At 29.2% G+C, this 11,175-nt stretch overlaps 1 protein-coding gene across 1 annotated transcript in view; it reads right to left on the bottom strand.

Moving 5' to 3' along the window:
• Nucleotides 1–449: 449 nt before the first annotated feature.
• Nucleotides 450–11,175, bottom strand: part of LOC111641486 (ATP-binding cassette sub-family C member 9-like) — a 51,604-nt gene continuing 40,878 nt past the window's right edge. Inside the window, exons 20-25 of the mRNA XM_023387662.1 lie at nt 9,938–10,071; nt 9,547–9,734; nt 4,183–4,286; nt 2,758–2,807; nt 2,532–2,678; nt 450–597 (exon numbers count right to left, since the gene is read on the bottom strand). Coding sequence (XP_023243430.1) covers nt 454–597; nt 2,532–2,678; nt 2,758–2,807; nt 4,183–4,286; nt 9,547–9,734; nt 9,938–10,071 — 767 coding nt within the window. The 3' untranslated portion in view covers nt 450–453. The remainder of the gene's footprint in view (nt 598–2,531; nt 2,679–2,757; nt 2,808–4,182; nt 4,287–9,546; nt 9,735–9,937; nt 10,072–11,175) is intronic.

Below are 11,175 nucleotides of genomic sequence, written 5' to 3'. Positions count from 1 at the left end.
AAAAAGCATTTTTAAAGGAATTTCTCTTCTTGGGAAATGAGATTTATTTCCAGTAAATGATTCTTAATTAATCATCATTTTTTAATGATAATTCTACTTTTTGCAATTCTCATTATTCAAAAGAGAGATATATAGCTGTCAGATTCATATCTTTTGATTCTGAATGAGTACACTCTAGTAGTATTTTAAAATGATTCGGTTTATTGCACAATGAATATTGCATATTAATAGTTTTACTAAAAAAAATTTTTTTTTAATTTTGAAGTAATTTTCTAATATCATTACATAGGAATATTAAATTAAATTTAGATATTGCATTTTTTTTTATTTCAAGTATTTAATATTCCAATACCCACTTTCTGGTATTAAAGTTTACATATTTTTTCCAATTATTTTTAAAATTTAATTTATTCATCAATATGATACATTTAATTTCTTAGTGTTTCTAGAAACTTATGCATGCTCACTAGCTTTCACCAAAGAAGCAAACATGCTGCCTCTTCTCTGCAGCAAATCTATGGGATGTCCTGTTTCTACGATGTGACCCGAATCTAATACGATTACTCTGTCGTAACTGAGTATTCCACTAATGCGATGCTGTAAAAGATAACTATGTATTAAATTGTTGTCATAATATTGTATAAAAACAACTTAATTTTAACATTCATAATACATTTTAAACCTAAAACATTCTTATTTGTGATATTTATTAACTGTATTGCTATAATTGATATGTGTATATGCACGCACACGAATAGTGACAGATGGAAAGAATGGATATAGCATGAAGACAATTCATGTCTAAATCTGAAATATCTCAACTTACAGTATATACAGAAATGTAATGACATGTATGTTGAGCTCCATATGAAAATTTTTTTGAAATTCCTTGGCACATCTTTATCAGGTTGATATATTTGGGATTTAGCCATGAAGTGTCTGTCAGACTCATATGCCTTTCCGTCAGTGTTATATAAATTTCTGGTAAAACAAAAATATAAATTTTCATCTACAAGTACGTATCTTCTAATGTCAGGACTTATTATACTGGATTTACAGATAATGCTACAGAGTTTCACAGAAAACAATTTTTTATTTTATTTAATATACCTGGAGAGAGACATAATTTTGTGTTTCAGACACTTTTGTCCCTCCTCACCAGGTATTTTAGTAGTATATTCTATATAAATTAAAAGCAATAAAATAAATTTTAAAATTACATTTAACATTTACCAACAAACTTATTAATAAAATTCTTACAATTTTCAGACTTTTTTCTTTCATTTTTAACTGTACTGGACATTCAATTTTAACCAACAAAAACAATATTATTGTAAACTTAAGCCTGTATTAAACAAATTATTATATTAATATTTTACATTAAATCTGTTTTTTTATATTTATTTACCATTTTTTACAACTTGCATCTCTTTCTGTTCAATTTAACTAACTCCTCGTTTCCACTTCTTTTGATTGTTCTTTTTATCTTTCAGACACATGCATTTCTCTACCAGTATTACTATTTATTCTGTTATTTTGTCTAATTATATTAATATGTTCATAAAGTTGTTTTTTGTAATTATTCTTTTCTTTTTTCCTTATTTTTATTGAATTTAATACTATTTTGCAGCCTGTGGTATTACAGTGCTCTGCTACTACTGAATTTGCATAATTTCTCTTGATTGCTCAGATGTGTTCATTTATTCTTATTTTTAGTTTTATTTTCGTTTCCCCTATATATATTTTTTCTGGTTTACCTTTAATTGTAATTGTAAACCAGAAAAAATATATATAGGGGAAACGAAAAGAAAACGTTTGTGAATAAGACCAATAATTTAATAATAATATTTTAACATTATCTCCTGTAGGTTATTTGCCTTTTCTTCCTTAAGTCAGATCTATCTTGAATTTCACTATCCTCCCAGAACTACATAGCATAAATGACCATCTTTTATAGGTTGGTATTTGGACAAGATCTATCAAAAAACTTTTATCCCACAATATGTTTCAGCTTTTCAAAAGTTTACTAAAAAAAATTAATGTAAGACTCCCATTATTGCTTGTTTTATAATGATCACTAAAATTTTCAGAAGTTAGAAAGTTCTTTTTATCTGTGGTAAAATATCTCAAAAGACATTTATTTAATCCTTCAGATCCTGTCAGATTCATAACAGTCTGCAGATGAAAAACTTTGTTATAGAAAAAACTGTTTAAAAATGTTGCTTATGATCTACCAATTTTTTTTATTTCAGTTGACAAGTTAATATCTAGCTCAAGGTGTCATCCAGACTTGGAGCACTAATTTATCTGGTAAGATGTATTAGATATAAATCAATCATGCAAATATGTCAGCTTTCCATCATGAGAGATCTAAAATGAAGTCTTACACATGATTCTCCCAACCCTATTATGTATGATAATTCATTTTTTATCTCCTCCTGTAGCCAGCCATATAATGAGAGATCCAATTTCACACACCATCTTTCATGCCACAAATTGACAAATCAGTAAAAAAAAATAACTTAACTTACAGCTATTGTTAAGACAGTGCAGTCGGCGCAATTGGAAGCTACAACTTTCTGCAAAACTTGATCAGTTTCTGGATCTAACGATGACGTTGCTTCGTCCATTATTAAAATTTTCGACTTTTTTAAAATAGCTCGAGCCAAACAGAATAGCTAGAATATTTAAAGTAAAAGTAAATTTGTAATTTATTTTAAAATTTGTTTAGATTTTATTTAATGTAAATTTTAATACCTGTCGTTGTCCAACACTAAAATATGAACCTTCATCATTTAATTCTGCATCTGAAATATGGAAAGAATACCATTACTTTATTTTTAATTCTACAACTTTGTATATGTATATATATATACTGTATAGCCAAATTATCCAATTTTGTATAATGCTGAAAATTACTTTATTAAAAGAAAACAGATGAGAGTTGATAATTAAAACAGAAATGATGCACAAATTTTATGAATGCCTTTTGAGCATCATTTACTTGGCAAGAACATATTAAATAACTTACAGGAAATAACTCAAGATTGTACTGAATAGCATTTCCAAACATCAATACAAATATCCTTTCTTGGATATTTGAACATAAATTACAATATCAATATATTGTATTTACTCACATATAGGACAAGGTGTGACTTTAAAGATTCAAAATAAACAAAATAAAATTAGAACTGTATTAATAAATCTACTTTTGTTTAATCACAAGTAAAATATCAAATGAACGTTAATGCACACATTGTCCTGCAAAAATTACTGACATTTTAAACTTTAAGGAAAATTCCTGTAAAATCAACAACATAATTTGTTCACATAAAGCTGGACAATCAGGACCTTTCCTTGCCAGTTCTTAACAGTCAAATTCACTCTTCGTCAATTACACTTATGAGTTTCTCCAAATTATGATTTCTGAATAATCATCTGTTTTCACGTGGGAATGGATAAAACTTATAATTCAATTCAAAAGCTTTGCTATTCATCTTTACTCCTGACAATATACTTATGTTTTTAATACAAGAGGGTAAGCATCTGGTAAAAAGTGCAAATACACAGTTCACAAAAATTATTTGCAAAACTGCAAAAAATCTTTTGCTTGCACATATAGGACGACCTAGGAATTTGAAGCTGTGATAAATGAATAAAAATCTCATCTTACATGCAAGTAAATACTTCCTTGACTGCTACAGATTAGGGAAAATATGGCGATTGGCCAAATTTTTACCTTCCTTGATGTTTTGACACTACAGTGGCCCAAAAATGTAAAATATCTCTTACATAATCCTGTACATGTATCTGCATCTATTTTGTATTAAATCCAGGACTGGATGAACCAAAAATTTTGAAACTGCAGAGTTACTTTATCTATGGGACATTGATGCTGCTAAAGGTCAAGGAGATGAAATGTGGAGTCAGACTTCTGAAAGTTTTACTTGTTATTAGCATTTACAATTAGGTACTCATTTGGCTATGTATCTATATATATGTCAGGCTTTGAGTTGTTTAATATACTTAAATGCTTTTTATAATTAGATTTCTAGAAAAAATAATTTTAAAATTGTTTATATACTAGTTATTATATAAATTCTTTATTTAAAGTTAAAACTATATTATCATCAATATATTGTAATTTGACATAATATAAAAATTAACTTTAAAATTTACCTAAGCTTCCAGGCAAACTAATGACTAGATCATACAACTGTGCCACTTTTAAGGCATTCCATAATTCTTCATCTCTATATTGATGATTTGGATCCAAGTTCTCCCTGAAAAAGAATGTAATTCTCTTGAAAGATGAAATAAAAATGTCCCTTTTCTGAAACATTTAGTGATTTGTTATAAAGTACCCACTTTTTTCACCTTATTAGCCAAACATGATCATGGAGCAGAAAAACAAACCACCATTAAAAATTCCAGACTTCCAATCCCACTAGATGATGAGCATGATATTCATCTGAAGATCATGCTCATCATCTAGTGGGTTGGAAGAGAATTCTGTACCACAATTGATGCATATCCTCATCTGGTTCAAAAATACCTATTAATTTTTATTTTATGAGCTAGGTGAGGACATGCACCTGCAAATGGGTAAGGTGAATTCAATGTTGAAAATTGCAAGAACCCAGGCTAGTATTTTTTTTTTGTAATTTCAACAATCTTATAATCTTATTTAATTTTTGAACAAAAATTAAGAGAGAGAATTATTTTATTTTAACAAATTCAATAGAGGAACTTTGCAAGATTTTCCCACTAATCTTCCTTCTAGGGTGGCATTCCAATAAAAACTACTCAGAAGTAGTAGTCTCAACAAAAATTGTGGATTGGACTAACCACCTGCTTCCTGCATAACCTTAGCAAATTATGTCACCAAAATAGCAGGGAGGAATAACCCTGAGGAAAAAAGTCATGAGAAAGTTTGCCTGCCTGTTTTGAAGTATGTGCTCATCCCCGCTGGTCTCCACTGTCAATCTTCTTGATTTCTCACCCTTTCCACCAGACCTTGACTGCTTCAAACTAATGAACAATTGATTGGACAACCATTGTGGATTTTACTCGTATGAACTTTTGGATTCAAGACACTTCACCAAGGCTCCTCCTCTCCAGGACATCCAAGTCAGTCAGTGATTGTCAAACATTATTGAACCAGGTATTTATCAACCTTTGTATGCAACTGTAAAAACACACACACATTTTGACGCACATTGAAATAGAGTGTCTTAATTTTCTTTGTAAATTTTTTATCCACTTGAAAAATAAATATTTGTTGTCTGCTAGTTAAATGTATAGTGGAGTGTGTTATTTCCAGCACACTCTCTTTCAACTCCCGCCTCTGTTCATTCTCTCATATGTGACCGCTTGCATCATAATTATTTGAAAGGTTCCTGTGTGCCTAAATCACAGGTGGTGTCAGTGCTGACTTGAGCATTGCCAACATAATAGTCACAAAATAACAATAAGATTTTTAGATTACAGGAGAGAAATTGAATTCACATTCATTGATAATACTTCTGATAATGAAAATTGATTTTCATCAGATGTTTTTTGATCCTCAAAATTAAAAATACTAATAAGAGAATTATTGAAAATATTAAATACCAATTGAAAGGCCCGATGCAGGCATCGGAGCATACTAAATAGTTAGCATGCATAGCAGTGATAAATAATTAATTACAAATAGTTTACCTAAAGTGCAAAGACATTGTACTAAAACCAACATCCCTACATCCAATTCTCATGAAATATGTATCTTATTAGTATTTTGAAAGTTATTTCCATTATGACTGCAAAGAAATACCATAATATCCCGTCTCCAGTTCAAAACAAAATAATGAAACAAAAAAGCATAACTATGACCTACATCACTATATCCAGGGGTGCACAACCTGTGGCCCGCAGGCCACATACGGCCCCCTATCAATGTTTATGCGGCCCGTGGACGGTACAGGCCAAATCCCTTCTTTCGAAGTTTATAACTTTTTCCCTTTCACAAAGTCATTAGCACCCAACTGTTTTATGACTTTCCCTGAGGTGAGAAGTGGGGGATTGTTCTATAAATAAGTTTATTTCTAGCTAACACTTTCTGGTTTAGATATCGAATATTTTAAAATGATGTTAGAACGTCATTTCCGATGTTATCGGGAAGTTTCTATTTTGGCGGAAAATCTTCAATTTTATGCTTCGGAAAACTTGCCTATTCGTCTAAATAGCGTCAAATAACAAAAATAAGTGAAAATAGCGCTGAAAAACCATGAAAATAACGATTTTTTAGCATTTGTTTACATTCTAGATTCTGATTGGTATAGTCGAATTTGAATCAATCTTTTCTGAAAAGACGNGTCAGCCTTTCATTTTAGGTATCTGACGCCTTTACATTAAAATTAAGTAAATCTTCTCACCAACTGCCAAGTTTTATACCTTCAGTATCAGGTTCAAGCCCTCTAGTGGTGGATACGAGCTATCTTTGATTTGCATGTAGTTACAATTTCATGATGAGCTCAGGATATTTTTCTTCTAATTATTAATTAGAGATTCAGACTATGTACAAAAAATTATTTAATTTTTGAGTCTATCAATTCATCCTTTTTCACACACCACAGAAGTAGCCTTTTACATCGGTTTGAAGAAATCACTTCATAAAAAACGTATAACAATAGGTAAAAACTTACAATTAAAAACGATCAGACGTCAGCCTTTCATTTTAGGTATCTGACGCCTTTACATTAAAATTAAGTAAATCTTCTCACCAACTGCCAAGTTTTATACCTTCAGTATCAGGTTCAAGCCCTCTAGTGGTGGATACGAGCTATCTTTGATTTGCATGTAGTTACAATTTCATGATGAGCTCAGGATATTTTTCTTCTAATTATTAATTAGAGATTCAGACTATGTACAAAAAATTATTTAATTTTTGAGTCTATCAATTCATCCTTTTTCACACACCACAGAAGTAGCCTTTTACATCGGTTTGAAGAAATCACTTCATAAAAAACGTATAACAATAGGTAAAAATTTACAATTAAAAACGATCAGACGTCAGCCTTTCATTTTAGGTATCTGACGCCTTTACATTAAAATTAAGTAAATCTTCTCACCAACTGCCAAGTTTTATACCTTCAGTATCAGGTTCAAGCCCTCTAGTGGTGGATACGAGCTATCTTTGATTTGCATGTAGTTACAATTTCATGATGAGCTCAGGATATTTTTCTTCTAATTATTAATTAGAGATTCAGACTATGTACAAAAAATTATTTAATTTTTGAGTCTATCAATTCATCCTTTTTCACACACCACAGAAGTAGCCTTTTACATCGGTTTGAAGAAATCACTTCATAAAAAACGTATAACAATAGGTAAAAACTTACAATTAAAAATGATCAGACGTCAGCCTTTCATTTTAGGTATCTGACGCCTTTACATTAAAATTAAGTAAATCTTCTCACCAACTGCCAAGTTTTATACCTTCAGTATCAGGTTCAAGCCCTCTAGTGGTGGATACGAGCTATCTTTGATTTGCATGTAATTTGATTTCTGTGGTGTGTAAAAAAGGATGAATTGATAGACTCAAAAATTAAATAATTTTTTGTACATAGTCTGAATCTCTAATTAATAATTAGAACTTTAATGAATTATTTTTCACTCAAAATCATTCCAAAACCATCTAGAACATTCTACAACTTTCCAAACTCCAAATTTGTTTACTTCTCTTGCAAGTGTCTCACCTACTAATGATCATTACTTTATTAATCAACTTTCATTTTATTTTAAAAATTTAAGACTATACAAACAATACATCCTTTTTAATTCCAATCTAGGAATTACAAACAGAAGGCAAGTAAAACTTCTAAAACAGACAAATACTATAAAAAAATTCACAATTAAAAATGATTTTGATGTCGACCTTTTTTTGTAGGATACGACATCTACAAACGTTAAATTTGTAATGTTATATAATCATTTTTAAGCTGAGAGTCCTCTGGTGGATTTTTGGACAATTCAGAAATTATTTACATAATTGTACACATTAGCCCAGATGATGATAGTTATTTTGAAAATTTAAGACTATACAAATATATATGCCTGTTGTTTGTGGTTCCTGGATTGGAATTAAAAAGGATGTAAATATGGAAAAAGGACACATTGTATAGTCTTAAATTTTCAAAATAACTATAAACAATCATCCTGGGCTAATGTGTACAACTTTCATTTTATTATTTAGGATGGAAAGGGTTCAAATAAATTTTTGAAAATAAAGTATTTTCCATAGACATAATGAGTAAAAAAAAAATAGCGATTTTCTTTAACAATGTCCAGTGAGCCAAAAGTTCTAATATTCTAGTACTCTATGTATCTCAGTGTTCTATCATTTACCACAATTTAGTTGAAATCTCACACAATGTTATGAAAAATCCTTGAGAGGACATCCTGTATAGACCTTTTGAAACCATTTAATTTTGAATGTTTTAAATAACTTGAAATATATTTCATAAATAATATAATGTAGTACATAATAGATAGTATTGATTGAGAATAAAAATGATCTGTCAGATTATTTTTTTTAATTGATCAATTGACATAAATAACTTCAAACTTTTGAAAATTTTCAAATCTCCAGAAGAAAAAAGTGAAAATAAAATCTTTTTATTTTAATGTTAGAGTCCAAAATAGCGTTTTAAATGAATTTGAATTTACTGATGATATTGATTTACTACAATTATAAGAAATCACATAGTAGTACAAGTATTCAGGGAGCATGGACTTAAGTGTTAAAAAATCAAAAACAATGACAACCAGCTCAGGCAACCCAAACATATTGGTTGATAAAGAAATCCTGGAAGACCTCAAAACATTCACTTATCTCTGAGGGGATATCAAGATCAGATGTCAAAGCATGTATTGCCAAAGCAAGTATCACACTATAAAAGCTAAAACCACTATGGACTGATCATAAAATACCCATATCCACCAGGATATGGGTATTTTATGATCAGTCCATACCTTTAACATAATTGATACCTTTGTCAAATCAGTACTCCTTTAGGGAAGTGAGAGATGGACTCTCTTAAAGGATGACAAAACCAGATTACTAACCTTTGAAATGAAGTGTTGTAGGAAGCTATTGAAGATACCTTACACAGCACGCACAAAAAAATGAAGAAATAAAAGGAAAAATTCTGAATGCCAGTGGAAATCAATCAAATATTTTAACCAAAATTAAACAGAAACAGATGACAGTTTAGTCATGGTATCAGAGGAAATGGACTAACAAGAAAAGCTTTGGAAGGAGTGACATCAGAAGCAGGCCAAGAACCACATGGACTGAATTGCCAATTGCCTAGCTACGAGATGGTGGGACAGAGACCTGGAAAGAGTGTATCAAGACAGTTTTCTAGGGGTGCACCAATGGTCTTTATAAGACTATGGGAGAAGAAGAAATTGAAATGACACCAATTGATAATTTTTATTAGGAAAACATTTTACTTTAACTAAAAATTTTATATATTTATAAATATTATGCTTAATTCATACCTAACAGTACCAGAAAACAAGACAATATCCTGAGGAATAATTGAAAGTCTTGATCGTAAGACATCTAAAGGTATTTGTTTAATATCCACACCATCAATATAAATATTACCATCAGTGATCAACAGTATGCGGAATATAGCCATGACTAACGACGATTTTCCACTTCCCGTACGACCACAAATTCCTACCTGTAGATACATAAAAGTATATATAATTAATATTTTTACCAAAAAGATTATCTTTCTTTGAAATTAATTGAGCTTAAATAAATCACTATTAAAACTTCTTAAAAATAATTTATAATGAATTTTTCTAAATGTATTATTGCAATATTTTAAGTCAGAAAAACATTGTCTTTCAAGTAAATTTTTAACAAATTATTAATTCTTACTTTTTCACCAGATGCAAAGTTCAGAGATACATTTTTCAACACTGGATCTAAGTTTTCATCATATTTTAGTGTTACATTTTCAAATATTATTTGCCCCTTGTTAGGCCAATCTTTCAACCATGCTATAAGTTCATCTGAAAAAAAAATAACATCAGAAATATTTTTGACTTTGTAAAAGTATTTCATATTTTTGAAACTGAGTTCTATATGTATTATCTAACTTGAAAAATTTTTTAATTAGTGATAATTGAAAATTTTTGTAAAATTAATATTCGGTAACTGTGTTAATGAAATTTTTATCGTCATTAATATTTAGTTTGACATCAAAATTTTATTTTATTATGTTGCAAATTTTTAGGTTTGCTTGCTAAAGTAATACATCTAACTTTTATTTTTATATTACTTTTTTTTAAATATTAAAATTAATATAACAACACTGAATAAACCATTTCAGCTTTCCTTATAATATGAATGATTTCTGTATAGCAATAAACTTATTACAATGAAACATGTTAAAGTAACATTTTTCTAGTTCATTTTTTAAAATTTAATACAGTGCAATCCCAATTTGCAAAGCACATTTTTTCCTAAAAGTCTTTTGTAAACAAGAATGAGCTTCCATTATTTCTTACAGTTGAAATTTGATCATCATTCCAACATACGTTATATAACCAAGTTTTCCAAACAACATTAAAGTGCTATAAAATATAAATTTATCTATCAACCAACTTATTGCAAATGAAATGAAAATGTTAGTTCTTTTTATATTTGTGAATAATCTAATTAATATGAAATCAGAAAAGCAAATACAACATAAATGTCTGATACTTACATATTGACTAATTTTTTTTTTCTTAATATTAAATAAAGTAATAAGCAAAAAGCAAGTAAATACAGTAGAGCCTCAATTATCCGACTCAATTGGGGACTGGGGTTGGTCGGATAATTGAAAAGTCAGATAACCGAAAAGTATGAAAAAGTCCATTATTAGTGTAGTATATTATTATATCCCATGTAATTAGTATATCACTATTAACCTACTTCGCGTTGAATTTTCATTGATGTTAAGCCTAACAAAAATTTTTTAAAATAATAATCGNAACAAAAACAATATTATTGTAAACTTAAGCCTGTATTAAACAAATTATTATATTAATATTTTACATTAAATCTGTTTTTTTATATTTATTTACCATTTTTTACAACTTGCATCTCTTTCTGTTCAATTTAACTAACTC

This window comes from Centruroides sculpturatus, unplaced genomic scaffold (assembly GCF_000671375.1).
Source record: "Centruroides sculpturatus isolate CEXI.00-Female unplaced genomic scaffold, Cexi_2.0 scaffold151, whole genome shotgun sequence".
NCBI lineage: Eukaryota > Metazoa > Arthropoda > Arachnida > Scorpiones > Buthidae > Centruroides > Centruroides sculpturatus.
This window is presented reverse-complemented; position numbering and strand designations above follow the sequence as displayed.